The sequence below is a fragment of the Melopsittacus undulatus genome, chromosome 5 (genome assembly GCF_012275295.1).
Source record: "Melopsittacus undulatus isolate bMelUnd1 chromosome 5, bMelUnd1.mat.Z, whole genome shotgun sequence".
Taxonomy (NCBI): Eukaryota; Metazoa; Chordata; class Aves; order Psittaciformes; family Psittaculidae; genus Melopsittacus; species Melopsittacus undulatus.
In genome coordinates, this window is record NC_047531.1 from 620,866 (window position 1) to 642,076 (window position 21,211).

Genomic DNA, 21,211 nt, shown 5'->3' on the forward strand with positions numbered 1-21,211 from the left:
GCACACTGCTGCTGCCCCCATTGCTCTGAGAACCAGTCTGCACCTCATTCACTATCAACAAACAAGCTAAGAGTGAGTTCTTGCTTTGATCTTTGGAAGCTTTGGATGCTCCAAGGTCTGAGCCCAGCAGGAAGTTACTCAAACATAACGGGAAGCTACAAAAGCAAGAACTGAGCCTATCCAAGCCTGAGCTGTTATCGAGAGCAGGAGCAAGTGAAGACACTATTTGGATAACCCTTGCTCAGGCACCACAGCTCAGGCTTACGTTACAAGGCAAATATTTACCTATGGCCTAAACAAAGTCAGCGTTTCAAAACTGTGTTCCACATACCCCATAACCCTGAGCTGTTTCCTTGAACTTGTCTCAGAGAAGAGAAGATCTTGGGTCTGGTACCTATGTGGGCTCCTCTCAGGAAGCAAGGAGGAAGACAATGAAGCATCTGATCTGCTTCCTGGCTTTGTTCCTCATTCCTGGAGTAGGAAGCTTTGATCTTGTTATCGATGACATCCCAGATGTGAGTATTTGAAGGCAGGGCCCAGGTCTCCTTTCCTTGCTGAGGTCAGTGTTGAAGCTGCAGCTGGCTTTGTGGGGAGCAGAACTGGGTCATTGCTTCGGAGCTCTGCTTGCATCTCATGAGTACTCTTCTGCTTGTAGCTGTACATGGGATTGTTCTGGCAATTGCTTTTCTCCTCTCATTTGTAGTGTTGCTTTAAAGATATTATTGAAGTTAGGGTAATATGGGCACAAATCCACCTTTCTTTTTGAGCAGTATTCATATTTTTACCTCAACTTTGCCTTTTCTGATGCTTTTAACCTTTAAACATTCAAGTGGGTTTCTATGCTCAGAGTTTCAGCCTATTTTATAGCCTGCTTCCCTGCAATAAGCAGAAACATAACACCTAGCTATCTCTGTGGATGTGGTCTCCTGATGGGCCACTAGGAACTGCAGCAAAGCTTCATGTTGACTCCGATTCTTGTTAACAAGACTTCCAATACAGAGTTAAGATCCTATTGATTGTACATTCCCCAGCAAAGGGATCATTTATAGAAGAGTTTGTCATTCTTAGGACAATGCAATGATGAAAAGAAGCACAATTACAGCTTTGACTCCAAATCTGAGCCCCCAGCCTCAGGTGATCTTAGACTTGGGTGTCTGCACCCATTTCCACATGGCTCTATTGTGGTATTTATGTGAAGGCAGCAGGGAAGGTGGGAATCATTCTTCTCCTTTGCAAGACTAACAAAAGGAATTAGTGAGCAGGGATATCCTCTTTTTCTTCCTTCTTACAGCACTTTCCATGATGTGGTGAGATTTATAGCCTGACTTTGTAATTCCCAGGACAAATAGTCTGCACCTGTGGTCCTTTCTCACTGTAGATGCTGTACCAGTTTAACAACAATGTGCTTATACATTTCAAGTTAATGTTGTCCAAACCTTTGTGTGTATTCTACACACAAAGACCTGATGTTCCTTTGCTGTCAATGGGACAGATTTAGTTCTCAGGTATATTTGTATAAAACCAGAGGCAATTTTTACTGTTTAAGTAGAAATTCCCTGAACTTGCTGATTTAAGTGAGCTCAGTGTCTGGAATGCTGTAGTTACAATGAGCAGACCCATCCTGATGATAACCTGCTGCTTGCATTTCAGTGGGTTAAATATTACTCCTTGTTTCAGAAGGTAAGGTTGTAAAATGATGGTAAAGGTTGTGATCTTATAGGAGGATGTAGAGCTAGCTGGCTACAGAGAGCAGCTGAATGTATGAGGATGCAGCATCTTGGTCTGAGATGGTTTGTGCCTCTGCTCCCCATGTGCACCAAGGGGAGGTAAATTCCCCTTGGAACTCTATTAGAATGCTAATCAATAATAAATGGAGTGATGAATCCAACAGTAAGGCAGCAGCAACATGTCTTCCTTTCTCCTTTAGGAAGTGGAAAACCTGATTGACCTAGAAATTGATGGATTTCCTTCCAGCTCCAAGACCAGAAATGGCAGGTACCAGGTACAGTACCCAGAAATGCCTCAAAACAAGGGAGCATGCAATCAGGTGGGACCAGTAGGTCTTTATATGCACTGAGACCTCCATATCTCTTGTTGGGATAAGGACTGCTACTATCCTTTGTGCAGTACCTAGCACAAGGCTTTATTCCATACATGTGCTCCTAAGGACCATCATACAGTGGAGATACTTGTCTCTAACCTTCTATGGGAAAAAAAACATTGATATTGGTGATGTTTTTCCATGAGGAAATGGGAAAGCACTTCAGACACTGGCAATGGAGGCTGAAACCTTCCAGTCCTGCAGGCAGCCCACTCATTCCCAGTTAACCCAGGTCAAAAGGGTGCAGCCCAGTGCCATATGGGTGGTGACTAGGGAAGAGAATTGGTTTCCAGCCTGCTGATGACTTGAGCTTATTTTAGTCTATTGGCTCCTGAAATAGAATCATTTAAAGCAGCACTGCAGGAGTTTCCTTGTGTTTTACACAGTAGTACTTAATAATAATCATGAAATTAGTTGTTTGAATGTATTAGCTTTTATTACACTGTGTGAAAGAAATGGTATCAGAGTGGACCTCAGCCTCCACCAAGTTCTGGTGCTGCCTTTCTTGAGCTTGTTCAATACGATGGAAACAAAAGAGCCTCTTGAGTAAAGGTGGATTTCCCATCATCTTTGACATTAAGCAATGATTCTTCTATATCCCAAAGCTTTTCTAAAGGGGCCTCCCACAGAATGGAAATGTAACTTATGAAAACCCAAAACCCCCCATTACACTGGGAGAAAAATGGAAGATTTCAGCATAAATGACTCAAGCCAGCTCAGATTTGCCAGATCAGTATTTAAATGCTTTGATCATGATCTTAGCAGAAATATCTCTACCTGCACTTCTTTCCAACACATCTGTATTAGTGCCATATGAATTATGTTGCCTCTGTTACCTGACTTTCCAGATATACAGTGTAAAGGTATATACATGCAGTAATTTCCAATTCTACCAATGGTTTTGTTATCTCTTATATTATACATTATTAATATATATTCTTTATTCCTTATATTCCCATATATTCCTTATATTCCCATATATATTCCTTATATTCCCATATATTCCCCAGTTATTCCTTATATTCCCATATATTATTTTCCATCCTCTACCTATCAAATGAGTCTTTGCAAAGCAACAGAACTAAGATTCCAGCTATAGAATGAGTTACTCTTATGTTATAATAAAGTATTAATAAATGAGTCTAAACTGAGCTATGTGAAACACCTTGAGACAGTAACTCAGGGCCCAAAGCAGGCACATGGTTACTTAGGCACATAATCACTATAGGAAGGCTATCTTCTGAATCACTGGTTTAGCACCATGTTTTTCTACAGTCACTAGCCCATTGGCAACAAGACAACAGAACTCCTCTTAGGACCCTATTAATTAGGTCTAAACAGACAGAATTGTTTTCTAGGTCCAGATTCTTGTGGAAAATGATTGCTCCTGAATAATTCCCAAAATACAGTCTCAGGTATGTCAGTGGTCCTCATGACCAGAGAAATGGAGTGCTCCATGGGCTGGAATGCAGGTAACCTTGTGAACCTCTGTATGATGGTGCTGCTGTTATCTCTGTTTCGGAGATAGCCTGTGTCTAGTCTGGGAGGTAGGATGGTCTGTAGCATGTCCAGAGGAGGCCACGAGGATGATCAGGGACTGGAGCACCTCCTGTATGGAGACAGGCTGAGAAAGTTGGGGCTGTTCAGCCTGGAGAAGAGAAGCTGCGTGGAGACCTCAGAGCAGCTTCCAGTATCTGAAGGGGGCTACAGGGATGCTGGGGAGGGACTGTTCATTAGGGACTGTAGTGATAGGACAAGGGGTGATGGGTTGAAACTGAAACAGCAGAGGTTTAGATTGGATATAAGGAAGAAATTCTTTCCTGTGAGGGTGCTGAGGCACTGGAATGGGTTGCCCAGGGAGGTTGTGAATGCTCCATCCCTGGCAGTGTTCAAGGCCAGGTTGGATGAAGCCTTGGGTGATATGGTTTAGTGTGAGGTGTCCCTGCCCATGGCAGGGGGTTGGAACTGGATGATCTTGAGGTCCTTTCCAACCCTAACTATTCTATGATTCTATGATTCCTTGGTTTACTAAGTCACAGCCCAGAAGCAGCCTGTGGGCTGCAGCTCGATAGCAATGGTAAGCCAGGCATCCCATAGATAAATAAAACCTGCAATCTCCTGTAGAGCATTGACTCTCGCAATGTGTTCCTCTCTTAGGCACCAGGGCTTCTTCCTTCAGGGGCAGGACAGTAGGAGTCAGGGCCAGAAGCCCTGAATGAGAGTTAGCTTGAAGCAGGCAATATTGTCTTGATGATGGACTGCAACACACATGAACAGTGATTTGAACAAAGATCATTATGGAGGGCTAAATATCCATACATATAGCCTGCAAGGATGGCAAAACACAGGGCTCAGTACCTGAACAGAGGCCTCAGCATTTGTCAGACCAGGCCCTTAAAACAGTTCCCGAGGCACTTCTCTCCATCCTCATTACCAGTTTGCCACACATTAGATGGAATAGAACCATAGAATAGTTGGGGTTGGAAAGGACCTTAAGATCATCCAGTTCCAACCCCCTGCCATGGGTAGGGATGCCTCATCTTAGGCCATGCCACCCAAGGCTCTGTCCAACATCCAGTATCACAGTGCAGTGATGTTTGTGAGTGTCAGGATGGACTGAGCAAGGATCAATCCACCAGGCTTCCACATCCTGAAATCCCTGACTCCTACAGGTAGAGCTTTCATAGCTGGTGAATTAACCCCACATTTGTTCCAAGGCAGACAGAAATCCTGCAGTCTCTCTATGTGGCTTTAAAGGATCCTTAAAATCACCTCATTAAAATGACCTTGCCAGGACATATATCATCTATTATGCAGCCCAAGATTTTTCCTAGTAACAGTATATTAACTAGCTTCAAATGAATTTAGTAACTATATAGAAAGCCTTATGTACACCCTATGACTAATGCAGTTTTTGTGAGCATCTTCTGTGGTTTTGGTCCTCTTGGATTCAAATGCAACTGAAACCTGACATGGCATTGATGTGGTTTGGTACATGTTTATAATTTAGCCATCAGAAACTGGACTCATCTCCCTAAGTTCCTTCTTATTCATCAATAGAGTTGAATGGCTCAATACAGTTGCCTGCAAACATGGATCTAGCAGTGTCCAAGACATCTTATGGGTGTCAGATACCATGCAAAGCCTACAGGAGACTCATGATCTGCTGGAGCTTCATCTAAAGGGCAGGAGGTACCCTTGGGCATCACCAATGGCACTGTGTACCCACTCCTCTAATCAGTACAGTCAGCATGGTTGAGGGCAGGACTCATTCAACCAAACTGAGGTATCCCATCCCACAGTTACTCATCAGTTTAAATCCTAGGGAATTAAACAGAATTATTCAAATGACCACAAGATGTCACCACCTCTTCATTGCAATCTCCTAATGCAGCTATTCATAGGGCAAGGGAAAATCCAACCATGGAGGAGCAGCTTCAGCCCTTCTAAGCAGTGCATAGAGAACTAACCGCATGTAGGCAAGCATATAAATGGGATATCTATTACATAATAGGAGGTTTTATACATACGTATTGCCTGTAACACGAAAATGTAAATATATATTCTATAATGTAAATACAGACTTTATAATGTAAATGAAACCAAAATGAGTTAAACAAGGTCTGTGTTTTGAGGTTTTCCCACTTTTCCTAGAAAAATGAAACAAGACTTTTCCTGTTAAAAGCTGTGGTTTCTGAGTGTGACTTTTCTCCAGCTTGCTTTGCTTCCAGGAAGGATGGTTTTGCTCTGGAAGAGATACCCCTGCCCATGGCAGGGGGTTGGAACTGGACGACCTTAAGGTCCTTTCCAACTCAAACCATTCTATGATTCAATGTTCTTAGCTCTGCTGAAACACATTCTCCCTGTTTTCCTTTCCCAGCGCAGCACGTCGGACTGGGGGTATGTTGGAGATCTGGTGAGTTTTATCCTTCCTCCATGGAAAATAATCCTGAACAAAGTGATTTTCTGGTTAACCATTTTGTGGGAATCAATTCTTTTGTTTGCTCAGGCCCTTGTTTTTACTGCTGGTTGGGTATTAACATCTTCTCTTTAATCAGCACTGTTTGCACAGTGCTGTTTGTACAGCTGCTCTTGGGGAGAGAAGGGTATGGTAAATATGAAGAAATAAGCATCAAAATGATTAGACAAAAGCAGTATCTTAATATACCACTTTAATACTGTTCTCCAACTGCCATAGCTTAACTGGTTAGGTCAGTAATGAATGCTTCAGGTCTCCTTTATTTAAGACTTCTATTGTAAATGTAAGCTCTCTTCTCCTCAGTATATGCTGTTGTAAATAACTCTGTACCCTTCTATGCTGGATTGCACCAATAGAGTCATCCTAAAATTGCATGGAAAGCAAGGAAAGCATTCCAGCTTAATCAATTCCCTCTTTCAGCTGAAGTGTTATAATGAACTACATTGACATAAGTATCCTATCACAATTGCCAGGTAAAATATGGAGGTGTCCTGAACCTGAGTTCATATCCCACCTAGCTGCCATATTGTAAGGAACAGCAGCTGCATACAAGGCACTGAGACTATAAAAGGGATTGAAATTGCCCTCAAGGGCATCTTTTCTTGCTGTGTCCTATATTTACAAGCCATTTTGTCAATCACAGGTGGAGGACGATGACAAGATAGGTCTCTACAGCTACAAAGTTCAATCCACTATAACATCCCGGTTGGCCAACACCATGATCCAAGCCAAAATGGTGAATAATGCAAAACGGCCCCAGCACATAGTGTTTGATGTACAAGTCCCCAAAGGAGCTTTTATTGACAACTTCACTATGTAAGTAGTGGGCAGGTGTCAGCCTTGTGCTCTGGCAGGATTCAGTGTGGTGAGAGGGAATTGCTTGTAAACGCAAAACACCTCTTATTTTCCAGTGTAAGTAAGTGTAAGAGGCTCACTCATAGAACAGAAGGGTCATGCTATCATACTGTCTGTCCATCCATCCCTTCCTCTCCAGTAATTACTGGGCCATTGGCCAACACCAACAATGTTTGACAACAGATCAGAAGTCTCAAATAGACCAAGCTCCCACCTCTCTTGTGCAAGTTGGCACCAGATCAAAGGGGAGAGAGGAGGAGACCCAAATTAGAACAGAAGGAAACTAACCTAGTTCAGTATCCATTCAGAGATGAAGCAGTCATCTCGCTGGTTATGAGCTGTGTCCTGATCCATGGTCCATAACAGCCATGACATTGGTAACTGCTTGGCCAGCCCAAAGAACAGGATAAGGATGAATGAGGTGAGGAAGGGAAGAACCTCCTTATAGTACAAGAGTGCTGCTACTTGAAATGAAAAAGCAGGTAGGGAAAAGATAGCGATCTAATGGAAACCAGACTTCATTCCTTTGGGGTTAAATAAGAGCCTTATTATTTCATTTCCCACCGGCTTAGATTTCACTGGTGTTTTCTTAAAGTGAAGAAACAGTCATTGATTGTAAAGGTGTTTCCTTTGCAAGCTGACTGTGCTTTTCTCTCCTAGGGATGTCAATGGGATAACATTTACCAGCCAAATCCGGGAAAAATCTGAAGCCAGAAAGATGTATGCTCAAGCAAAAGCCAAAGGCAAAGCTGCTGGAATAGTAAGGTATAGAGACCTCAGTATATGGGAATTGTATTGAACTTATCCATAGGAGAACTAAGGGTGACCCGTCCCAGGAGGAGGGAGCTCTGGGGAGGAAAATGGGTTGCTATTTAATTATCAAGGACTTGTGTTTCTGCTTTCAGCTTGATACAACATTGTGCTAAAGGATGACTGCAGTTCCCTGACATAGGCCACAGTTAGAATTGGACCCAGCACATGCATAACACTAAACCTAAATGCTAAGAAGCTCTGTTTCTCATTGTGCTTTCTCAAAATAACCCCACAGTTGACTTTTCAGGAGCAATGCTTTGGATATGGAAAACTTCAAGACCGAAGTGAATGTGCCCCCAGGAACAAGGATCCAGTTTGAACTTCACTACCATGAGATGATTCGAAGGAGACTGAGCTCATATGAGCACACCGTGTCTGTGAGGCCAGGACGCTTGGCAAAGCACATGGAGGTAAAGCAGAGCTGGTGTGTGTAGGCAGCACCCAATGAGTGAGTCCTCTCTGAGAAAGCAGACAAGGTTCCTACAAGTCCCACACTACATCTATGGCTGCTTCCTTCCATATGGGCTTGGTACAAATAGGTCACTTGTAAACCAGAAACCAGCATTAAACACTTCAAACTAGGAACTATGGTGGCTACAAAAGTGAGGAGCAAATGTGTCCTGCTTCCTCTCGTGCTAACATAGCTGGGTATCTTCAGAATTGAGGCTGACTTGCATCAGAGCCACTTGGGCAAATAAGCTTTGGCCTATAATATACCCTTGTGTAAACTTGCCTTAACTGAAGGGAAACAAACAGTATTTGCTATTTATTTGGAGCAGTGCTCTTCACAATAATCCCCATTCCATAGGGTGGTGTGTTATGAGAGCAGATGTTTGCTGAATACAAAGCCAGAAGATGACTCATCCTATTCCTACCCTCTTTCTTACTCTCCTCCAAAGGTGTCCTCTGTCATGCATCAACAGCCACAAGATACAGGGATAGTTGGACATTTCCATCTGTCCATTCTTATGTGTCTGATTCATAAATTGTCTTCTTGAGCTTGTCATGGCTTCAGCACAAGCTGCATATAAAGGTTTGCTGCTCACGTTTCCTTGGTGCAGGCTATGACCTGTTTCAAGCCATGTCTTGCCTACTGGTACCCTTACTAACTGTTCAGAACCACAGCTGGGAAAAGACCTCATCTCATGCTAGCAAGATCCTTGGCTGTCCAAATAAAAGCAAGAATATTCTCTGTCCCGTCAATAGCATGAGTAGAGAGGAAGAGGACTCATCACCTGGTGTTCCTCTTGGTATCCCAGCCCAAAGCAGCACTGCAGCAGGGTCACTTCATGCTTCTTTTGTGCTTTCAGCATAAGCAATGGTACCACCCTTGCTCCTATCCCACCACATGCCCAGGGGATAAGAGAGAGAGAAAAAATGAGCATTTACACCAAATCTGTTCTATTCTTTGGACATGAACCCCACCATAAATGAGACTGGCCTTACTGGATCATTCTCAAAGGCAACCCACCCCCAGCTGGAGTTTGGCTGGGGAGGGTCCATAAGATCCTGGTATAACACTGGCAGTGCTCCATACTGAAAGTCCTCTCTTCCTGCCTTTAGGTGGATGTCCGCATCATTGAGCCACAGGGACTTCGCTATGTGCATGTTCCCAATTCACTTGGAGATCACTTTGATGGAATCACCACCATCTCCAAGGGGGAGAAAAAGGTAACAGTCATAAACCAGAAGCAGCATGAAAAGCTTCAGCTTTCACACTTGCTCCAATGCAGTCTTGGCATTCTCTCATACCTGCTGTAAGCATGCAAAAGTATAGCAAGAAAAACTATAGTGTCTTCCTTACTGATACCTAAATGTATGTACAAGATGCTCAAACACTACTGGGACAGCAACATAGAAACTGTGTCCATCCATCTCTGTGCAAAGCGTTCAATTTGTTATTCTGAAATAGCAATACATTGAGATTGGTGGATGTGAAAAAGGTAAGTGATGAATATCAAGTGGAATAACCACTTTGGAATAACTCCATAATCTCAGTTTGAATTGAGAACATCTGCATAGGGACTTATTCTAGAACTGCTCTACTGCTTGACATTCTGGTCCTAGTTTTTTCTAGCATAGCTCTTGGCTATAAGTAAACCCTCCAACAGTAGAGACATTTGTCTCAAACAGCTTTAAGCAATGACTCTGGGAGGGTACACTTACATAGACACTCTTACATAGACATTTAATGCAGGATATGTGAATCAGGCCCACAAAGTCTGTCTATAAGAGTGCTGGGGAGGGACTCCTTGTTAGGGACTGCAGTGATAGGACAAGGGGTAATGGGTTAAAACTTAAACAGGGGAAGTTTACATTGGATTTAAGGAGGAAGTTCTTTCCTGTGAGGGTGCTGAGGCACTGGAATGGGTTGCCCAGGGAGGTAGTGAATGCTCCATCCCTGGTGGTGTTCAAGGCCAGGTTGGATGAAGCCTTGGGTGATATGGTTTAGTGTGAGGTGTCCCTGCCCATGGCAGGGGGGCTGGAACTGGATGATCTTAAGGTCTTTTCCAACCCTAACTATTCTATTATTCTATACTACTACAATAACATATTAGGCAGTATTGTTTCTTGATATCCAGGCTCAGCTTTATGCCACACTCATCTGCATTTCTAGCTATCAAGTAATTTCAGAGGTGGTTTGTGGCTATACAATGTCTTATCTTCTCAGGAAACTTCAAGCCATCAAGTCAAACCAGAGACATAGAATCATAGAACAGTTAGGGTTGGAAAGGACCTTAAGATCATCCAGTTCCACCCCCCCTGCCATGGGCAGGGACACCTCACACTAAACCATGGCACCCAAGGCTCTGTCCAACCTGGCCTTGAAAATACACATATATCCATTAAGTCTGCATAACCAACCAGGCAGTGTCCAAGGCCAGGTTGGACAGAGCCTTAGGTGACATGGTCTTGTGTGAGGCATCCCTGCCCATGGCAGGGGGTTGGAACTGGATGAGCTTAAAGTCCCTTCCAACCCTTAACTATTCTATGATTCTATGATGAAAAGGATTCCTAGTACTCAATTTACAGACAAGCTGAAAGCTCTTATTTTGGAAAAGTATCAATTAAAAAGCTATTAGAATGCTGATAAAATTATAGATCATTTAAACCAGTGAAAAACTTATGTCTTACTAGAAATGACACCATACTACTTACTACAGATGGTTTGCACAGCTCTAATTGAAATATGTGGTGCTTTGGATGGGTCATCTTATTTGTTTCACAGTTGCTGTCCCTGAATCAGCATATCCAGGCAAACCTGAGTGCTGTTTTTCTTCTGAAGTGCCAAAGTCCATTATCCACTTAAACTAAGAGCACAAATAAAGAAAGAAGAAAAGCATTGAGTGGAGTAGGATATTTCATGAGCAGATGAACTCTTTCTGTGTCAATGACCCACCTCTCACACTCACCTGACTGACTGCTGACCTCTCCTCATTTCAAGGCTCACGTTTCTTTCAAGCCCACAATGGCTCAGCAACGAAAATGCCCCACGTGCTCATCCACAGCAGTAGATGGGAACTTTGTGGTGCAGTACGATGTGAACAGGGAGACCACGGGTGGAGAACTGGAAGTAAGTATTTAACTGGGGTGGGAGATCCCTGGATCCAAGAACTGCTGTCATTAAACAAACTGTGCTAAACAAAACTCATGTTCAGGAGAATAAGCATGACAAAGAGCTCCATATCCATTTGAAAGAATGGAGAGATTTTAAGTGGGAAAAATGGTTTTATTTAATTTATGACTAAATTTATTTAATTTATGACTAAGACATGGTCCTACTTATAGTCAGGAGTCTATTCCTGCCTTATCCAAAACCCAATGCCTTTTATACCTATCAGCACTCTGATGATTTATTGTTGGATCAGAAGACAGCATCATTGGATGTTGTACCAATGCATCATAAGGAGACAACCGAAACATCACTATTTCTATGTTACCAAGAAGCAGAATTATGGGGTTGAATTATTACAGACAGAACAGTCTTACAATGTTTTTCATTCCTTCCTATGCTAATGCATGGCAGTTGTCTGAGACCCAGGCTCTGCTTTCCTTGATGAAAAGTGAAGATTATGGAGTATAAAAGGTATATAAAGCAGGTTGGAACTGGATGATCTTGAGGTCCTTTCCAATCCTAACTATTCTATGATTCTATATAAAAGGTACATAAAAAGTACAGAAGGCTACAAAACTATGCAGAGCTGAAAGTTAGAATTGGCCCATAAAGAAGAATAACATTTTCTGCTGTTATTGAGTTTTCTGACACTGTTACTCACTTCACTGTGATTTCACTTTGCAGATTTTTAATGGCTATTTTATTCACTTCTTTGCTCCGGAAAATCTTGATCCTCTGCCCAAAAACATTTTATTTGTTATAGATGTCAGTGGCTCAATGTGGGGACTGAAAATGAAACAAGTAAGTGTTTGACTTCTATTGCAAAATGAACCTCCTACCAACCTTTGCTTGTGCCTTACCATTGAATCCTGTAGCAGGCTGGCAGTCAGTTTATCTCACTGAAATAGGAAAATCCATGTGAATCAAAGACTGCATGATTTTACTCTTTGTTGCAATGCTCCTTCCATGTTGTAAGGAAGAGGTGATGCCATTGGAATATGGATTTTAGACAACGTAACCCATGGGATGAGGAGGGCAATGCAAAGCATGAGATGATTTACTCTGCAAAAGAAAAGACTTGGAGGGACATAATCCACCTCCAAATATGTGAACAATTGCTCTAAAAGGGAAACTCATCAACTGACATTCATGCCCAGCCAGGGTAGAGCAAGATGGAATCAGATGGATATACAGGAGACATTTATATTGGATATTAGGAAAAGCTTTGTACTGCTGAGAGGGGAGTTTGGGAGATTGCCTATCATGTGTCATTGAAGGTCTTTAAGAACTGGCTAGACAAACATTGGTAAGGGATGATCTAGATATACTTGAATTCATTTTGGAGCACAATACTACAACTTGGCATATTGCTTCCTTGGGGAAATCAATGCTACACAATTGGATACAGCTTAATTGCCACTTGTTTAAATCACACATCTTCAAACAGATGTTACCCAGCCTGAAATGACAGCACTGCAGACAGAGCTAAGCCTCCTGAGCTGATAGGAGCAATTCCTGTCTCGTGAGCCAGGTCACACAAACTGTTTCTGTCTCTCACCTGTATCAGCAGGAGTTAAGCAAGGATGGGTTGAGTTGAATTCCTGCTAATTGTGTTTTTAATGTGATTCTTTGGTGAAAAGTTCACCATTATGTAAGTGTGAAAAGGGGAGATTTGGATAGCAGATGCTGTTCTGGATTCCAGTACTCATGTTCTTATTCATCAAAGGAGTCTCTCTGCCTATAGTCACGAGTTAAGAGCATGCTTTCAGCAACAAGAAGCATAAACTCATCTTGCCTTAACTTTCTCCTTCTCAGACCATCGAGGCCATGAAGGCAATACTGAGTGAGCTCCGTGCTGCTGATCAGTTCTCCCTTATCGACTTCAACCACAATGTCCGATGTTGGAGAGATAACTTAGTCTCAGCCACCCCATCGCAGGTTGAAGAAGCTAAGAAGTACATCCAGACAATCCATCCCAATGGGGGTATGAGGTTTTGATTGCAAGGTGCTCATTGAAGTTAGATATCACACAAATGGGTATTTCAGACAACTTTCAGATTGGCAGGGTATCAATAAATATGATTCCTAAGATGGGAAATCATACCCTGGGCTAAAGGAGAGCAAGGATTCCAGTTTCTTGCTAGGAAATGGGCTGGCATTTCCTTCTACTGAGTAAGCCAAGAGAGATAGAACATAGACCACTGAACAGCTGCCTTTAATCTGTGTTCTTATCTCCAGCCTCACAGATCCCCAATATCATAGAATGGTTTGGGTTGGAAGGGACATTAGAGGTCATCTAGTTCCAACCCCGCTGTCATAAGCAGGGAGATAAAACAAGGCTGACTCATGCCATTGTAAAGCAGACCATAAGAGCCCAATTCCAGGGTATCCACTGGCTGTAAATGGTACACTACACCATGATAGATGGAGATCAGTGCAGCAGCAAAGACATGAGGGTTATTGACGTGCCTGAGAATGGTCATGTAGCGATTTTTCACCAGGAAAAGGTGGCAGGATCAACAGCCCAACTGAAGTGCATCTGCACCAATGCACACAGCATGGGTAACAATAAGGGGAGCTGGAAAACTATGGCATAACTGCTATCATGGAAACATGGTGGGATGACTGGCACAATGGAGTGCTGCCATGGATAGCTATAAACTCTTCAGAAAGGACAGGAAAGGAAGGAGAGGAGATGGGGTAGCCCTCTATGTTAGACAGTGTTTAGATTGGACTTTGTTGGGTCCTGCATTTGGGCCACAACAACCCCATGCAGACGTGGGGAAAAGTGGCTGGAAAGCTGCCCAGTACAAAAGAACCAGTCAATAGCTGGCTGAACATGAGCTGTCAGTGTGCCCAGATGGCCAAGAAGGACAAGAGCATCCTGGCTTATATCAGAAACATTGTGGTCAGCAGGACCAGGGAAGTGATCCAGGTATTCAGAAGGCCTCTAGATGTGGCTTTTGGGGACTTGGCAGTGCTGGGTTAATGGTTGGAGTTGATTATCTTAAAGGTCTTTTCCAACCTAAACGATTCTATGATTTACTAAATGCCACCCTGGGCAAATTGTTCACATGTTTTGTGCCTTCATCCCTTTCTGATAAACAAGGATCGTTGCCTTTTTCAGCCTTACAGCACTTTGGATGCTTCATTTGTAAGTGCTTGTGCTATTTGTACAGAAGGGGCTTATGATCATTTCAGTCTATTGCTCCTTGAAGTGCAGTTGTGTTTATTTGTTCAGTTCTTTGTACACTGATCATGTGTGGAAGGCTCTCCCAAACATCAGAGCCTTCGGGTGTTGTGGCACTTTCATTTCAAGAAGCTTTCACTGGTAACATATAAGGTAGAATCAACATGAAGTTATAGACTTGCCCAAGGTCATCAGTGTCTGTGAAGCCAATCTTTTTTGCTTTCTTGACAAAGAAATTACCTTGAATACACTGTTTCTCTCATGCAGTAAGCATCACATAGGAGGGATTTTGCAGCTTCAATCTCAGGTCTGGTCCATGCTGACTAATTCCACTAGAGTCTCAGAACTCATCTGGATTTGCCAAGAAACTAAACAAGAATCAAAACTGTTTCCTTCATTGTGTCTTTGACAGGCACAAATATCAATGAAGCTCTTCTCCGAGCCACATTCATCCTGAACGAAGCCCAGAGCTTAGGCATGTTGGACCCTAACTCAGTCTCCATGATTGTATTGGTGTCTGATGGAGACCCGACTGTAGGTAAGGATCCTGCTTTAGGTGAGAAGAAAGAGCAGTGGGATTAGCCAGAGAAAAGCACACAGCATGTAGACACTTGACAGTAAGTTATAAAAGTTCTATTCCACTTTCTTCCAATGCTTGTGATGCTCTTTTGCCAAGTGCTATAGGTGCTAAGGGGGTTTTGCTGGGAAGCTTTGAAACGATTGTGTCATGCAAGTGATCCACTTCTTGCAATTACAGATGAGTGAGTCCTGTAGGACAGATAATCACAATAACCTTAGGAAAAATAGCTTCTTCCAATGATCTTTGCCCACAAAGATCTATGTAGTCCCACAGGCAGCATGAAAATCAGGAAAATCAGGTAGAAAGCAAGTTAATTCTGACTGTATTTGGTACAGGTTGAAAGCATTCACTTACTGCAAGCTGCCAGCCCAGAAGAGGCTGGTGTTAAAAGAGTCAGTCCCAATGGTGGCAGAGAACATCTTGAGTACAAGAAGCAAGCAAAACCTTTATGGAGATGTCTTAGTCTTCAGAGAGCTTGAAGTAGTAACCCTGTGAGAAGTCCAGATGTGTTACAATTACAAACTCCCTAAGAAGTTAATGAGGCCTGGATAGACAAGGAATATGCATCAGATACCAAAAAACAGAGTTCAAAGGAAACAATTTCAGTAGAAACAATTTGTTAATCTACATCCAGGAGAAGCTTAAATGTCACTGCAGGTAAAGCAAAATGAAGACTCAGCATCTGGGTTAGTTGTCCAGGTTAGTTGTCCAGGTTAGTTGTCCGGGTTAGTTCTCTAAGAGAGAATCAGGGACACTGGCAGAGCATGAATGCATTTACATGGATGGAGACTTCTTCCATTGCTCAGATGGATTCACCCTTTGTGTCCCTCCAAGGTGAGCTAAAGCTGACAACGATCCAGAAGAACGTGAAGCAGAGCATCAAAGATGAGTTCTCTCTCTTCTGCCTTGGCATCGGCTTTGATGTGGATTATGATTTCCTGCAGAGAATCGCAACCGACAACCGGGGCATGGCCCAGAGGATCTTTGGGAATCAGGAGACTTCTGCCCAAATGAAGGTGCATTTCTGGCCTCTAAAACCCTCCCATTCTGCTCACAGCTCTGCAGCCGGGTAACTCCATGGGGTTACTGTAGGTTCGCAGTGTAGGTTACAAAAAGCATTGCTTCTAATGGGGAGTCCTGCAAGATGACAATCATGTATTAGCTTAAGTGCTCCTAGCTACAAGTTTTGTAGCTATGATACACACTTCTCTGTGTAGCATTTCTATTCCATAAAACAGTCCTAACCATAAAAAATATGATTTTTTGAATGAAAATTAAGGCCTGGATTTTACCTGAGGCTGCCTCAGCACTAGGAAAAAACAACAAAAAACCACCTGCATATAAGTGCTAAATGATAATCCAAACTTTTCCAGAGTAAGAAAAGGTTCAATTCTAGGAGGCTCTGGCTCCAAATCTGAGCAGCAATTACTGATGAGCAAACTCTGGCATCCTTATTCTGTTTCTCTTCACTGGCATCATTCCCTATGCAGGCTTCTCATACTTCTTTCGCAGCATATACATGACAGGACACCCTACATGGTGTTCTGTTGTGAGAGTGTAGCCCCTCAGTATGAGACAGCCTCCACCCATAGTGCTATTTGGGTACCTGTTTTCCATCCCTGGTCTCATGTAACACCCAGCTGTGCACACATCCCAGTTCACATCAGCCAGGTACAAGAGGAAAGGGTAGACCATCTACAGCAGAGAGTTGAATACAAGTGAGACATGAGTTTGGGGCAAGAATTAGGCAGAAAGCAGCTTCATGTCTTGCACAGTAGCCAAGAGCTGAGCAACCTGATAATAGCATCAGGCCCATATTCACTTGTGTTCAAGCCTTATAGATCTCGGAAGAACACAGCCCATGGGCTCTGACCATCCTTTGACTTCCACCAGATCTTTTGGATTGGACCAGATCCCCTTTCTGTACCCTCTTGCGAGTGTACTAAGGTCCAAGTATAAGGAAGTCTATATTCTTGGGAACCAGGAAAGTCCCACTTGCCCATTAGGGCTCCAGTTTCTGCCACCTGCTGTCCCTACAGTAAGTGGTACATGTGGGAGCGTTGTGCTGTGTACAACAGACTCACTTCTCTGTCTCCTTCCACCCCAGAACTTCTACAACCAGGTCTCCACCCCACTCCTGAAGAAGATTCAGTTCAACTACCCCCAGGAGTCAGTGTCAGACGTCACCCAGAGCAGCTTCCACAACTACTTTGGTGGCTCAGAGATAGTTGTGGCTGGGAAGGTGGACACAGAAAACCTGCAGCACTTGGAAAGCATTGTCACAGCAACCGCGGTGAGTGGAGGTGTCCATGGGCTTTGGGCTGGTTCATTCATTCCTGTGTCCTCCTTGATGGAGGATGGTTGTCCATTTGGGTTCTGGGTTGTTCATGGGGTGTTTGTCCAACCATGTCTCACAATAACTTCAAGTACAGCAATGAACAGTCACTACCTGCAACCTGCAGCCGGCCAGAGGAACTTCCTTCTAGTATATGAGCCATACTAAATTCAATTGCAAACCAGACTAAGACTATGGAGTCCTCCCTTCATGCTTTGTGAAGGTGCATGGTTGATCCCCAAGCATAGCTCCTTTCATGGCTGAACATCCCACTCTTGGGAAGTTCAAGCTGGTGGATCTACAGTGTGTCTAGTCCTAGCTTTTATGCTCTGTCTTGTGGCATGTGTAATGGGACCTTTGCCATGTTTTCAATATCCTGCCCAAACATGGAGCAGCCCATGGATGTGCAGGAGAAAGTGGAATTTGGTTCCTGTTCCTCAATAGCAGTTGGGTGTGGAAAAGCCTGAGGGGAGGAAAGCAGAGCTCTATCTTTTGGCATGGGGTAGGACCCTCTTTGGCTCCTGCTGACAGCTCCTTTACCTGTTTTACTCCACTGTCACATAAGTGCCTTTAACAGAAGACCCTCTTGCTGCAGCTCCCATCCCCATGGCATTCAGGCCAACAGTGCTGGGGCTTTCTGATCTAGAAGCGACATGGGCAGAGCTGGAGTGCATCCTTAATGCCATCATGCTAGAAGGAGAGCTCAGAGCTACCACATTCTCCTGGCTCACTCTCCATTATCTTTATCCCTCATTAACTGCACAGGCGAATGCAGAGCTGGTCATGGAAACCCTGCGAGATGTGGAAGAACTGGATGGGTTCATGAAGAAAGACAAGTATGCAGACCCTGAATTCACCAGGAAGCTGTGGGCCTATCTGACTGTCAACCAGATGCTGGCAGAGAGGTGAGGAGGAATGTGGTCTGTGATGGGAACCAAGGGAAGCTTGTGAGTAACATGGTTCTTTCTGAGACCACAGCCATGAGGTGTTTCACAACCGTCAGGGTTTCCAATGGGGAAGGTGAATAAATGGGAATAAAGGTAGGTGATGTCTCAGGCACATTCCTCCTCTCAGCACTCACAGATACCAGGGAATAGAGTTTGGGAATGGTTCAGTAGAGGAATAAGGGACTAACAGACATGACTGTGGGGCTGAGTGAATGAACCTAATGGGAACTTCGCCTCATGGAGCCTGAGTAAAAACTATGGAGCAGTTCAGGATGAATGCCCTTGGAAGCAGAAAGAGTTCTCCTGCTGACACCAGATGAACTGGGCTTCTCTGAGCCCAGGCCAAGGCCCACAGAAGCCAAAAATGGTCTTCTTATGGAGAGTGCATTCACACAGGTGTCAGCCTTTCCTTCTTTCAACATCCATCAGCTTGGCTCTGGGACCACTCTGTGGCGCAGCTGCCCCATAGAGCTGCTAACTGTGCCTTCTGTTTCATTTCCATCCAGAAACACAGCCCCCACTGCAGCTCTGAAGAGAAACATCACCAAATCCATCCTACAGATGTCTCTTGACCATCATATTGTTACCCCCTTCACAGCTATGCTGATAGAGAATGCCGAGAAGGATGAGATAATGCTGGCAGACCAGCCCAAAGACCCCAGGAGGGGCTGCTGCCCAGGTCAGTGTCTCTGTTTGTTACTCAACCTCTCATTTTGCCTTTGTTCTTCAGCTGGAAGAGCATCTATGTTCATTGTTCACTCCAGGTATTTGTGCTTATACAGTAGCCTGACTTTCAATGAAAGCTGACCATGTCTTCAGACAGTTTGAGAGCATCCTGTTACACAAATGCATTTTGTGAGGACTGAATGTGAAAACATTGCAACCATGAGGTTTCCAATAAGTCTACAATGTCACAAGCTGTATGTCTTCTTAGTGGGACAGATACATCTAGTTCCCTGTAGAACTGACTAAACCATATCTTAGCATCACTTTTAAGCCTTGGAAGCTTCCTAAGGTTGTTGTAAATCAGCCATGAGCCCACAGGGGATCTGAGCTGTCTGAACAAGAGAGTCCCTGATTAATTAACTTCTGTATTTAAACCCATTACTTCAATACAGGTTCCAAGGTCCTTGTTACAGCAACCTCATGTCCAGCCAAATGAGGCAGGGTTGGCTACACTGGTAGAGGCAGTCTCAAAGCAATAGCTGTTGACATCTGTGGGTGTTCAGCATATCCCAAGTCACTCCTGCACAGCCATGTGCTTCCAATGGGACTCAACAGCAGCTCACAAGTCAAGGGTTTGAGAAAGCACAACTGTTATCAAGAGAACACTGACAGTGTGATGCAAAGAAAGTAAGAGATCAGCTTCTTCAACAGCTGAGTGTAGTGAATTAAAACCTATTTATATATGGGGGAGTTTACAACTGGTTGTGAAGGAAAGAAGCAACTTTACACCAGTGAGCAGCATCATCCCTCTGTCATTTCACACTAGAAATGAAGCTCCACGCACGTTGTGCATTGCCACACCTCCAGCTCCTGGATAACTCTGATAATGTCTTGATTCTGGCTCAATGAAATCGGGTTCTGATGTCTGTCAATTGGTATTTTAGGTTTATTTGTTCTTCAGTTTTAAAGTCTGAAGCTGGGACCCAAAGAGAAATGTAGTTATTTCTACTGCATTCATTACAGTGGCACCAGCTGACTAATTCAGGCCACAATTATCTTGATTTAGATGATGTAGAGGATTTGAGTAATTTTAATACAGGTTCTTGTGTCTTTGTATTTGATGGAATAGTCAAAACTAAACAACACTGAAATCAGGCTCAAGGCATCTGTGGATTTCAGGACAGTGGGACATGTCTCTTGAACCTTAGCAGAGGACAGAGATTGTAGAAGCAATATCAAAGTAAATCTGTGCTTAGGATTGTGCAACACATGGACTGTACCAAACAGTTTGTATATACAAGGCATGGAATGGGTGATCTGAAAGGGGTTTCCCTGCCTGTCCGTATGCAACTCCCCTAAGAGCTGCACTGTCTTCATAGCCAGAGACTGTACCTGCCACTGAAATCACTTCTCAAAGGACTAAATGTTCTTTATCATGCCAGAGGTTGTGAAACTGTGCATGGGAGAGCTTCTTCATGCATAACAGCCTGTGAAACTCATCTGATGTGGAAAATCAGAAATCTCAGTCCAGGTTTTGGTTCCTGTATTATCTGCACGGAATTCACATGTAATGGTGCTGATGGAAATAACACTGCCTATGGCTTAAATCAGGGCTTCAAGAAAGAAGATGCCAACAGAGATTTGGATCCAGCTGTGCAATCTTCTGCCCTGCTGCTGTCCCCCAGCTCCTTTCCCCCTTACTCCTCTTCAGAGTAGGGCCAGCAGATGTGAATACATGCCCTGCTTCAGCTCTTCTTGTTTCCAGCCCCACATATGAACCAAACCAAGTTGAATGGAGCACTGAAGATCATAGTGTTTTATGAACTAAGTGGAAAAGAGAACACATTACATTCTCCTGCCTCCATCATGGCAAAGGCAGAATGACTCTAGCAGGAGGGGACACATTAAAGGATGGTAGAGTAAATGCTTGCACTTATTTGCAGCTTTACTGATGTGGGTCATCCTAGGGCATGCAGACAGAGTCTTGCATAGCTTATGGCTAGCTCAAATGCCCTAGTAAGTCATATATCTCTGGTGGAGACAGTGGGGTAAACCCATTCCAACTTCCTCACACAGATCTGTCTGTTGTCAAGAGTTTTGTGCCTTCTTTACATTGATATAACATAAGG

At 43.6% G+C, this 21,211-nt stretch overlaps 1 protein-coding gene across 1 annotated transcript in view; it reads left to right on the top strand.

The window, feature by feature from the left end:
- Nucleotides 1–383: 383 nt before the first annotated feature.
- Nucleotides 384–21,211, top strand: part of ITIH2 (inter-alpha-trypsin inhibitor heavy chain 2) — a 27,398-nt gene continuing 6,570 nt past the window's right edge. The window contains exons 1-15 of the mRNA XM_005144709.2: nt 384–515; nt 1,928–2,002; nt 5,982–6,017; nt 6,724–6,896; nt 7,596–7,700; nt 7,996–8,158; nt 9,312–9,419; nt 11,194–11,322; nt 12,049–12,165; nt 13,180–13,348; nt 14,967–15,092; nt 15,969–16,150; nt 17,242–17,427; nt 18,235–18,374; nt 18,923–19,095. Of these exons, the coding sequence (XP_005144766.1) occupies nt 432–515; nt 1,928–2,002; nt 5,982–6,017; nt 6,724–6,896; nt 7,596–7,700; nt 7,996–8,158; nt 9,312–9,419; nt 11,194–11,322; nt 12,049–12,165; nt 13,180–13,348; nt 14,967–15,092; nt 15,969–16,150; nt 17,242–17,427; nt 18,235–18,374; nt 18,923–19,095 (1,966 nt within the window). The 5' untranslated portion in view covers nt 384–431. The remainder of the gene's footprint in view (nt 516–1,927; nt 2,003–5,981; nt 6,018–6,723; nt 6,897–7,595; nt 7,701–7,995; nt 8,159–9,311; nt 9,420–11,193; nt 11,323–12,048; nt 12,166–13,179; nt 13,349–14,966; nt 15,093–15,968; nt 16,151–17,241; nt 17,428–18,234; nt 18,375–18,922; nt 19,096–21,211) is intronic.